The 12,279-nt window shown below is 35.8% G+C and overlaps 2 protein-coding genes across 2 annotated transcripts; one reads left to right on the top strand and one right to left on the bottom strand.

Annotated features, from left to right (window-relative positions):
* Positions 1 to 3,017: 3,017 nt before the first annotated feature.
* Positions 3,018 to 5,419, bottom strand: LOC136975128 (uncharacterized). Its single transcript, XM_067270153.1, has 4 exons — positions 5,193 to 5,419; positions 4,570 to 4,987; positions 4,433 to 4,506; positions 3,018 to 3,672 (listed from the first exon to the last, which is right to left on the bottom strand). Exons 1-4 carry the CDS (start codon positions 5,282 to 5,284, stop codon positions 3,111 to 3,113), a joined length of 1,146 nt encoding a protein of 381 aa, XP_067126254.1. The 5' UTR covers positions 5,285 to 5,419; the 3' UTR covers positions 3,018 to 3,110.
* Positions 5,420 to 5,741: 322 nt separating this feature from the next.
* Positions 5,742 to 10,321, top strand: LOC136975098 (gliomedin-like). The gene is made up of 14 exons (XM_067270103.1): positions 5,742 to 6,288; positions 6,534 to 6,603; positions 6,683 to 6,799; positions 6,869 to 7,012; positions 7,079 to 7,132; positions 7,218 to 7,271; positions 7,336 to 7,392; positions 7,459 to 7,617; positions 7,684 to 7,812; positions 7,878 to 8,168; positions 8,228 to 8,284; positions 8,372 to 8,449; positions 8,631 to 8,708; positions 9,129 to 10,321. Exons 1-14 carry the CDS (start codon positions 5,956 to 5,958, stop codon positions 9,896 to 9,898), a joined length of 2,391 nt encoding a protein of 796 aa, XP_067126204.1. The 5' UTR covers positions 5,742 to 5,955; the 3' UTR covers positions 9,899 to 10,321.
* The last annotated feature ends 1,958 nt before the right edge of the window (positions 10,322 to 12,279 follow it).

Raw genomic sequence — 12,279 nt, 5'->3', positions numbered from 1 at the left:
CAGTGTGAAATAAATGGCAAATATAGAGAGGTTGAGGTTCAAGTACAAACGTTAAACTTGTACGGCAGGCAGAAGTACGCGGTTTACGTTTTAACTGCAAGTAAAAATCGTTACAGCGCACGTTCGCAACATCCCACGAGTCACTGAACGTCGCGCACTGACACACGGGATAATTGTTGAAAAATGGCGGATACATTCAACAACGACGAATGTTAGCAGCCAAGATAAACAAACAAAACAAAATAAACTGGGATCATCAGTTATTGATTTTGGTCTAACAACTTCTTGTGTATTGGGTTGAGTTAAATCTTTTTTTATTGATGATTATGGTTTATCGGATCATCTTCCTATAGTATTACGTTTGGCAAATCCTGTTCAACCTAAGGTTAATAATAAGGGCAGTTTTTACGAAAGAATTTTTTGGAGTTGTGAGACTATGAAAAGGTTTGTGCTTGATTTTAAGAAACATTTTTTAGAATGTTATTGTTTCTTTATAGTAAATTAATTGTCGAGATAGCTAATTCCCGTAATATTAATTTCAAATTTATGGATTACATAAATATTAATAATTGGTTTGATCTGGATTGTCGCCTAATGATCCGTAATAGAAATAGAGCTTGGCGAGCTTTTAAGAAAAATGGTTTGGAATCGTATTGTAAATTGGTGTGATGAAATTTTGGATGTAGACATTACGGACTCTGAGTTGAACAATGTTTTAAGTAAAGTCAAAGTTGGCTCTACGTCTGGAATTGATGGTATACTTTCTGAATTTTGGAGGATGGAATCTGTCTTTCCAATATTGCTTAGAAGTTTTGATAGAATCTTGATATCTGGGGTAGTCCCAAAGGATTGGGGTAGTGCTATGCTATGTCCGGTATATAAAAATGGCTCTAAATCGATTCCTAGTAATTATAGAGGAATCTCTCTGCTGAACTGTGTTTCAAAGATTTTTTGTAGTATGTTGTATTATAGGTTGGTTACTCGGTTAAATTTAAAGGATATTTTATTTGAGAATCAGGCCGGTTTTCGTGAAAGTTATTCTACGCTAGACAATGTTTTTATGTTACATACAGTACTCTTATTACTAAGACGTTAATTAGAAAAAGGCGAAAGGTATGTGCATTCTTTGTTGAATTGTCTTCAGCTGTAGATACCGTAGATAGGAATTTAATGTGGAAAAAACTCTTGAAATATGGTATTTGTTTTAAATTTGTTTCTTTGCTTACAGAATTATATAAAGTGTCTAAGGTTAAGATTAAATGGAGCCGTCTCTGTTCTAGGTCATTTTTCACCGCTACTGGAGTTAGACGGGGCTGTGTTTTAAGTCCTGCGTTGTTCAGTGTATATTTAAATGATTTAATTGAACAAATAAATAATTCTGACTACGAAGGTATCGACGTGAACGGCATTAGTATTAAAATTTTGGCTTACGCAGATGATATAGTTTCGATTGCCGACTCTGTTAGAAGTTTACAAGGATTTATTAACATTTTGGATAAATATTTATCAGAAAATAATATGAGTTTGAATCTTATGAAATGTAAAGTTGTCGTCTTCCGTAATAGTTGGATAAATGGTGGTTTAGAAACGATGTAATCCAGGCAGTTTTCCAATGTAAATATCTGGGTGTCGTATTTAAATGTAATGGAAAATATAAATCCCATATTCGGACTGCTAAAAAGAATGCTTTTATAAAAACTGATAGAGTTATTCAGATCGGCGAAATTACGTAATTTAAATGATTGTTTAAGGATTTTTAATTCAATTGTGACATCATCTTTGTTGTATGCCTCCGAGGTTTGGGGATATCGATCTAACGAGTTATATCCGGCCATGGCTAATTTTATTAAAAAGTTGTTTGTAAATAAGTGTTTGAATTGGATCTTTACGACAATTGGGTTGGACGAAAAGCGATGGAGTAGGAGGTGTTTTTATACAACTCGCCTCTGGCCTCAAAATTAAGTTTTTGCCATTTTAGAATAATTGATAACATAAAATGTTTTAAAATTAAATATCATAACAGATGGCGCCACACAGAATTTAAATTCTAATTCCGGAAAAGTTACGCAACTCGTCTCTGAATTATTGTTATTAAAGAACTGGTACGTTTGAAACGACACGAAAATAACAACTGTAACTATATGTTGAAATGATTTTTACTTGAAATTTTACATCCATTTTATACGAATAAACGGCGCATTTTCGCTATTCGGGAAAGGCTATTATTGCCTTTGCACATATCTGTTTGTGTTGACGATTAACAAAGTGTTTAAATATGTATTTATGAAAATTTATTTGTAAGGTAAATTATACTTGAAATGGCAACTGGTATCTCTCTTTATAATGACTTTTTTATACACCAGTGAAAAAATTTATTAAAATGTACTGTATATATTAACAAATACAGTTACTATCTTTGTGTCATTTCAAACATTATCATTTGTTGTAATCAAAATGAAAACTTGTGTGTACTTATATCATCATATACATTGTCGGTGTTTTCGGTTGATATACTGTAACTACTACTTGAAATGTTTGTATAAAATTGCGAATTGCACGTTGACTGTGCGTAATATTAGAAAGGGAAGTAAATAATAACTCAAAATAAGTAAAATGTTAATTGCGTTAATTCGTTTTTTCCGTTTTACTTTATCGTTGTTGTTATGACGGTTGATGATTTTGCCATTCGTCCTTGTGGAATTCAACGATCGTTCCTGTAACAGTGGCGGGTTATCCTGTGCGAAAAAGGGAAGTTGCCTGGGCTCAACCCAATCTTTTATACGAAAGCATTTCCCCCAAAAAATGTACGAAGTCATCACTATACGAGGGGTCCCCCAATTCAAATTCGCCTGGCCTCATAAAGCTATAAATCGTCACCGTCCTGCACAATACATAAATATATTTTTACTACATACGTTTACGGTAAAGTTTATGGCTTTGAAATAATTGAAAATAGCATTAAAATTATATTAGATTGCGTTGACGTCATGATACATCGAGACAACTTAATTGGTGTATTCATAAATAACGTGTTTTGTCTTTATTATTAAATGCCATCTACAACAAAGAAGGAATGTTTCGATAAAAGGTTTGAGTTTTCAGATAAATATTTAACCTGAAAGCTGATCGCGGGTGGAATTTTTGTCATCTGTAACACACGAAGAATCTTCGACACTGTCCACTATTACTTCATCTATCAGACGAGTCATTTCCTCGATCAAGTTGGAAATTTTGCTATCGATACGTTTCGTCTTCTGTGCTTTATCCAGATCGGGATGAAGAAAATCCACACCGCCATCTTGATTTTGAGTTACGTTGCATCGCTCGATGACGATGGGAGCAGTTGAAGAAGGCTTTTCGGAATCATCCTCTTCGGTTTCCGTAATAAAAGCCCGATTATCGAATAAGATATCCGTTAACATCTTTTCTGCTTCGGCTAATTTCTTTGGATCTTTACCAATTACGAGAGTGTCGTTGACGTCTTCGGATCTGTTATCGCTAGCGTTACTTCCGTTCCAAATGTCGTTATAAGGAGGAAAATTGTGAGGTATGTTGAGTCGATTGTCTTCGAAGACACATTTGTACTCTACGTTATTCCAGATATTATTTTCGTTCTTAATATCAGCTCCAGCTTTTGAAATAGAAATAACTGTATCCGACATATGTCGAAAACTGTAAAATGATGAAATCTATTATTATTTTTTTAATCAGTAAAATTAATAATTAATTTATTCAAAGTATAGTCAAAGCCTCGATATAACGCCCTCCTAAATAAAGCTACCTTGGTAAAGCGCCAATGAATATTTGTGAATTGATTTCTCCCGCAAAACACTACAGAACTCTTGTGTATTGAAGAATTACTAACTGTACAGTTTTATATTGCAAACGACATTTTAATGCCCTGGTTATGTCTCACACGTCATCATCCGCCCCCCTATATTGTGGGCCAGCCAAATCTAAGATGGTCATAGGAAAAGCCCTCTCAGTCCCGATAGACGGCGAGGTCAAAGATGTAACTACAACCTTAGTAGATAGGAACTTCATAGGTAGATCACTTATGCTAGATCACATTGTGAGCCTTGGCCAGCCAATGGTAAATACGAAAAACTCTCCGAATGCCCACAAGTCAGAAAGATTCAAAGAAAGAAGGGGAAAGTCTATTTCCCAAAAAATTAAGACGGCAATCAGTAGATGGCGCCAAAGCATCCAGTCACTAATAAAATTGTTGTAGACGTGCTGCCATCTATCGATGATTAATTTAGCATTTAATTAATGTATTTAAAATGCTAATACACTATTATTTTTAAAACCTCTCTCAAAGAAAACTTCTACCCACAAAGCAAATCTTCCCACGCGAAATCGTTTAATACCCTCAGATGTTCAGCTATATTTCGAGTAAATGCATAACGGAGTATTAAATTCCCGTACGTACCTGTTGCCATTGTTTATTCCCATTTTGCCATTCTCCGGCGATTTCTCGCGAAATTCGTCATCTCCAGGAAACCACTGTATAAACAATTTGTTAATACACGTAAAGTATTCTTGAATCCGAAAAGAAAGCTAACTTACCACCCATTCATTTTTAGTTTTACTTTCTTCATCCGTTCGGCAGCACTTCCTATCCACTTTCGTTTCTGGCACGCCACCCGACTCGATCCCGGTGTGAATATTATCCGACAACTTAGGAAAAAACCAATCGTGTGTTTGAATTACAGATGGGCAACTGCTAGCCGTCAAGATGGAAGATATTCCACAAATCTCGGGCCAAACCGCATCGTTTACGATTTTGGTGTTGCTGTTGGGTTCCATATGACTGCTGAGGGACGATATGGTTTCCATCTCTTCCGTTTCGGATCCCGTGAGGTGACTTCTAGAACATCTCACCTGTAGAGGAGGATTCCTTTCCACGTGCCATTCGTTATCCTGCGACGTGTCCAGAGGAACCAAATACTCGTTCCAAATGCTGAATTGCCCATTGTACTCTCCACTGCAACAGTTAAGAATGCACTCGGTTACACTAAACCGGAAACGGAATTTCACAATAACAGAAGATTTACAGCTATAATCTGTTATTCTTCGAGTTATCAGAGAGATAAAGACCTTGGACGACCTTGTGCCACTTTCTTGCCAACTTATCTATTCGCGTGGCAACAAAATTCCTGCGAATTTTAGGAGACAGAACGGTTACATACCTCTCTGTTGATCCCCTGTCTCGTCGCCGTCTTCTTAAATTTTGAAACCAAGACTTAACTTTGATTCCAAGCTGCAAACAATAACCGGCCATTTTGTATCCTGATAAAAACTAATCGCTTTGACACAGTTATGACTTATCATCCAGAAAAAAGAAATAAATGTATATTTATTTCTCAATAAATTCCTGAAAATCGCTGAAATATTTTGCAATACGAATACTTGAAATTTAAATAATTTTTCGAAACACCAAGAATAAGCTCACGTGTTATCGACTCGAACAGAATTTGAATTCAATATCGAATAATTAAAATTAAGTTAAGTTGTATTCAGATTAAACTATTTTTTTAACTTCATAATCGCTTTCAAACAAGAAATATTTCTAAAATTAAATATTTACACGTAAAAGCTATTATTAAAAATGTTAAAGGTAATTACACCAACCATCGCTTCAATGCCACATCCGAAGCGACGCGACGTCGCGACGATTTTACAATGTCGTTTGGAATGACGATACGTTACGTTTCTTCTATTTAAACCTTTTATTTTTTTACGTAAATAGCGTAATATCGAGGAAATTGTCGTGTGGGTGTTTTTATTGGATTCTAGATAGAAATATCGTATAAATAATAATCGAAACAGCGGGTGGACCTCGCTCTTGTTTATAATAAATCGCGATTATCTTTCGACAATCTATAAAGCGAAGAAAGACGTTTTAAGCAGATTTTTTTCCGCAGCACTTATTTTGCAGCAATTGTTCGAAACATGAGCGAAGGTTTGCATCGGAATTGCCATCAACACATCAGAATCCTTTACGTGTTTGCCGTGTTGCAATTTATCGGATTGCTGACTTCTCCTTTTTTCTTCTATGCATTGACTCGTTATAGTGACACGTGCCAGGAAAATCTTTGTGTTCGTTATGTTGGAAGTGATGACGACCTGCCAGTTGAGGTGGTTCGAGTCGCGCGCCAGATCGGTAAAAGGGGGCAATCTCCCGAAAGAACGAACGAACCTCCTGGGGTTGAATTCTACTTACACCCTCAACCAACACAAGATACTGACGACTTTGTTTGGCTCACTTCTATGACTAGAGTCCCGGTAAGTGTGTCAGTTATTTTTAACCCATTACCTCCTTTAAACCTAGTAATTCGGGTAAATTACGTTCTTCGGGCTGAGAATGGGCACACCAGTCACGTAATTTCCATTTATGATACATTCTGAATAACCCATCGTGAATTTCAAACGTGCTTCGATAAAAGGGTGCACTGGACTGAAAATATAAAGTTAAATAATTATTCTAAATAATTAATTCATCAGTGATTACATTAGAAATATGTCTGCAGGTAACTTCGCTCCAAGAATACTGTTATTCCGCTCAAGAATATTGCCCAAAAGCCAAACAGGGTGCACCGGGTAAGAAACAATAAGGTAAAGTTGCGTGCTGGTAATTTTATGGTTAAAAAATTAACCACCATTCTACCATATTATTCAGGATTAGCAGGAGAGAAAGGCGATAAAGGAGACATGGGAATTAAAGGAGAGAAAGGTGATCCGGGAATGCGAGGTGTAATGGGTCCACCGGGTCAACCCGGAGCAAGAGGACCCAAAGGTGAATTACACACTTCTTAATGAATTATCATTTTAAATCACTGGTATAAATGAAAGTTATTGCTTATAGGAGAGCGAGGAGTGGAAGGTTTTCCGGGATTTGATGGTCACGATGGAATACCGGGACCACCCGGACAAGATGGAAAACCCGGAATGAATGGATTCGATGGCATCCCGGGGCGACCTGGAATTCCAGGAGAAAATGGCACCGATGGTAAGGTACAGTAAACATTTAATTCTTGCATCCCAACTTAGCTGTTAAAATAATTCCTATTAACAGGTTCTCCGGGTCCACCGGGTGAAATTGGTGCACCCGGTCCTAAAGGACCTCCAGGTTTGTTGAACTATATATAAATAAAATTCACATTATTATAAAATAGCATCTCGAATAGAAAAATCTAATTTCGCTCTTGAAACAGGATTGCCGGGACCTAAGGGTACTAAAGGTGATCCCGGATATCCAGGAATACCTGGTAAGTAGTATGTAATTCATTGATTCCTCCCGAATTCTGAGAGTAAACTACTTAATCTCTGCAGGTAATCCAGGAATTTCAACGTACAAACTCAACGGCTCCGCGGTGGATAAGCTTTTAAGTAATTTAAATATTCTGAATCGATAATTATCCGTTTTCTGTTGTAAATAATAAATATGTTTGTCAGTTCCAGCAAAGATAATAGATACTACAGATAAGGCCACCATATCGGTTCCCGAAGGTACTAAAGTTGTGCTTTCCTGCATGGCTACCGGAATACCCGAACCCAAATACACCTGGATAAGGAAGGAACACACTTTTCTACACCGCGGAAACAGAACTTTCAGTAAGGATATAAATTACGCTCCAATTTTACTGTAGAGAAATGTTACTAATGCTTATTGTTCTTCAGCAACGTCGGTACATAGCGAAAACATCACTCTAGATCCGGTAACACGGAATCACATGGGTACATACGTGTGCATGGCAAGCAACGGTTTGGCTTATCCAGACACAAAAACAATAAAATTGGAAGTATATTGTAAGCTTAAACACGAGAAATATAATTTGAGATTTCTAAAGATGCTGAAGTGATGTTTATTTCAGTTTCGCCTTACATAAAAATCGAAAATTCCGTGCAATGGGTGCGGAAACGAACAACTCTAGAATTAACGTGTAACGTGGAAGCTTATCCTTTGGGTATCTTCTATTGGTTGCATAAGAATAACATAGTGCAAAATAGCACCAAATATGAAGTTTCGCATCGTGAAACCGGGTACAACACCCTGATGATTCTAAGGGTCAAGCACGTCGAAGAAGACGATTATGGATACAACATGTATCGTTGCATCTACAAAAACGAGAATAAAGAAGTTGCTGGTGTATTTTCTATATTCGGTAAGTATCAAAATAGAACTTTATGACAGTGTTCAGAAGTGTAATTTTCAAATTTCCAGAACTACATTCCTCGGAATTTAACGGGAAAGATCCAAAGCCTTCAGTACACGGAACACGTAAGTACATTTCAGGAATTTACCACATTTCATCTTCTCTAACTTGGGGGATTTATATTTTTATACAATGTATTCTTTGTGTGGTAGCTCCACCTGTAATAGAAGAAGAGCCGCAATGTACTCCTTGCGAAACTTGCCCATTAATTCCTAAATGTCCAAAATCAGGTAAACTTGAAACAAATTTAGAAACTGCTGCATCTAGTCACAAAATCTACAATGGTTTCATTAATTATCACTAAATTCAATTAGAATCATTTCGGAAACATACTAAATGCTTTCTATATCATTTCAAAAATCGTTCGACCTCCGAAACAAATTTTCATGCCAAATTTATTTTTCTTTACAGGAATATATACGGGAAATGTCGTGAACAAAGAAAAATATAATGCAAAATGGAAAGAACTTTTAGGAAAAAGAAAACATGGTATTTATTAAGTTTATTTACAAGTAACTTTCGTATACTCGCACGCTTTCCCCTCAATAACTACATCTCTGAACTATTTGCATAATTTGCATAACTTGCGCGTGTTTAACGCCTTGTGACATTCAGTATCCTCAATACACAGTAGTCTCTCATTCTCAATACATTCAGGGTTTCTATGAAACTTTTGTTTTAAATTCAAATCTCTGGCTAGATGGTGAAGCAGTAAAGGCACGCGGACCAGAAATTTCAGGAAATTTTCAGTGATGGCCCATCCTAGAAATGTCATATTTTACCCCTCATCATCTATGCCGAATTCTATAATTGCTAATTTTATTGCATTGCATTTAGATTTATTTACTAATACAGTAAATGTAGCAATAATAATTATTACAATAACTTTAAATAAATTATGATTTCTAGACTGTGTTCTTCATCAAATTGGCAAGCCTGTTTTCTGCCATTCCTTCAAATTGGACTGGGGATCTTGGATGACCGATCCGATTCTAAACGATAGAGATCACTCGCACATTTGGTTAACAAAGGAAACCGAAGGAGAAACCAGACAATTATACCAATTCAGAAATATGGAAGATTTCAGAAACGACAATATCTTCAGGAATTACACCCTCCCGCACGCTTTTACGGGAAATGGCCATATCGTTTACAACGGTTCCCTTTACTACCAGACAAAAAACAGCAACAGGATCGTCAGGTTCAACACTTTTACTAACACATCGGAGGAATTCTCTATCGAGGAGGCATACGGCGACGACAAATACTTGTACAGCAGCAATCACAATTACATAGATTTCGAAGCTGACGAAAATGGTCTGTGGGCCATTTACGCTTCGAAGTTTTCTAAAAACATCGTAGTGGTTAAAATCGACGCGATCACTTTTGAAATCTTATCCAAATGGAACCTGACCCTAGACCAACAGGGAGTGGGTGAAATGTTTGTGGCTTGTGGCTCGCTTTATGCCGTGGACAGCGTAAAGGATATGGACACTAAAATCTACCTGGTGTTCGACCTGTACCTCAACACTACCAACGAGATTGTGGCAGATTTCATTAATCCTTTTCGACAGAATTATTTGGTTAAATACAACTGGAAAGAACAATCTATATACACTTGGGATAAAGGAAATTTGCTTACTTATCCCCTTCTCTTCACCAGTATGAATGAAGAATAATTTGAAGTTTTCTTATATACAGTAGTAACTACTTATTGTAATCGCTTTGAAACTCGGCAGTAACAAATTACTTAACATTAACAATTGGTACAGAAGAGTTAAATCGGTGAATACAAAGATAAACACTATTACAGGGTGGTGCATTCGTATGTCCTGGTGGTAAAATTAAATTATTCAAAAAGTCCAAATGCAATTAATATAGTAGTAAATGGACTGTGAAATACTGTAGTCATTCATAAATTTCACTTCTGCCAAATTCCTTACATTGCATCTTCGCCGCACTCCCGGAGAATCGGAAAATTGTCCAACGGAAAAGGGAAATCGAACCTCAATTACTCACATATTCCAAAGTTTAGGGGATTTAAATTGGAATTTTTAAGGGTACAATTTGATATTACCTCCAGAGCTACCGATATTGGAGGAAATGGTGCCTCCTAACCTCTAACACACACCCAAAAAATTAAGTATTTTTCCAGCTGGACACAGAGTGGTGTATATGCTTTCAAATTTACAAATTCTTATAATATTATCTGCAATCACAACAAGAGGAGTCTCTTTTCACCATATTATAATAAATCAGATGTAATTTAAGAGATGTATAAGATGTACTTTCCAACTTTTGACACTTTAAAAGTAAATATTTATCATCCTACACTATTTAAAAACCTGTAACAAATGTAGGATTATACAGGATTGCTCAGTTAACAATTGTAGAGACTAAAAACTGGTCTTAAATAAATATTACAAAAATAAATAAATAAATGTTTAAAATGAGATCTTTCCTGTTATCTGTATGTATGCAGTCAAACAAAGAACACAAAGACAATCCATTGCTGATATTTTAGTGACCAGAAAGTTGTAACTGAAGGGATATAAACAGGATGAAAATCACTAGGTACAGTACATTGCAGTATGCATCAATCTTGGCCAAAAGCAATGCACAAGTGAAAGGTTTAATAGGATTTTACCAAAACGTCTTGCAACTGAACAATACGGCAGAAGCGAACGGCATCGTATTGACATTTGCAGATTTATTTTGTCAAAATAACTTTAGATTAATACAGATGAATAGTAAGAACGATACCGATAGTATAACCATAAAGGTCGGCATGTTGCTTTGTCAGAGCTTACCGTACCGCAGTCCGAGTGTGAAACGTATCTCACCGAATCTACAAACCTGTCGGTGAAAATTAAAACAATTTTAGTATGTCACAGTTTGCCGACGTGCCATTTGATGCATACTGTAATCTACCCACTGCTCTAAACAAATTGGTCACCTGCAACCGACTCCTTGCTCGGTGAAATGTTCATTGGATCACCCTGTCATCGTAACGCGTTACAAATTAACTTTCATTTTAACACTCCAATAAACAATCTCAAAAAACACTTTTTATTAAATATGTTTTCTCTCTATATGTACATTATTGATACAACAATATGCTATGTAACAAAATATTATAAATACTCAATTTGTATTTTTTGTCGTCGATTTTATGTACATAACTTTTTTATTAATATACCGTGCAGCGTCGAAAATCTAGACGTCAATAAATCTGGATTAGGCTCGTGTACATTTAAAAATCTGGACAGAGTCTGGCTCCGATTAGTCTGGATTTTCGACGCTTCGCCATGTTTGAACCGATTGGAAACAATCTTAAACGAGTGTCGACACCACATTTTCTGTGCAAAGTTCTAATATGACAAAACATGAACGAGAAATATATATTTCTACACATAGGGTATATACATACAACAGCAATCCTTTAAGCTATGCATTCAATGAAATATTTTCTTTTGAAACTTCTAATTATTAACAACTTAACAATTTTATTATATAAACTAATAAATATTCAGCCCTGCGTTTTCTAAATTAATTTAATTATTCAGTAAAAATTGGTTTCAAATGGCACTATTTTGAATCTATCATGTGGTAGTTTTGAAGAGTTCAGCTCCACTAGCCACGACAAGAAACTTAGTTGCGCTCGCGCAGTAATGTCTCGACTCGCAAAGTTGCCGTCAATCATAAGTTTTTACCATTCAAATGCCAGTTCTTGATTACCTTCTTACATGCCTGAATTTCACTTTGTGATTATTTTTTGTAGTGTCAACTACAACAGTAAATGAAATCTGCTATATTCTGAAAATGTTTGGACCAACATCACACGTATATGCGCATATTCTTCCTACGAAGGTCATTTAAATGTTTTACAAACAGCATAAAAGCATTGTTGAATGTGTTTTGAATAATGTGCAATAAAAAATGCTGTTAATTGCAGATATTTTAAAATATTTTTAATAATTGTAAATTTAAATGATAGTAAATTAACTCTTTTAAATGTATTTTTTAACTTGGAATGTCAGGATGAAGTTTCATCCATCAG

Source organism: Centruroides vittatus, unplaced genomic scaffold (genome assembly GCF_030686945.1).
Source record: "Centruroides vittatus isolate TY-2023 unplaced genomic scaffold, ASM3068694v2 contig_108, whole genome shotgun sequence".
NCBI lineage: Eukaryota > Metazoa > Arthropoda > Arachnida > Scorpiones > Buthidae > Centruroides > Centruroides vittatus.
This window is presented reverse-complemented; position numbering and strand designations above follow the sequence as displayed.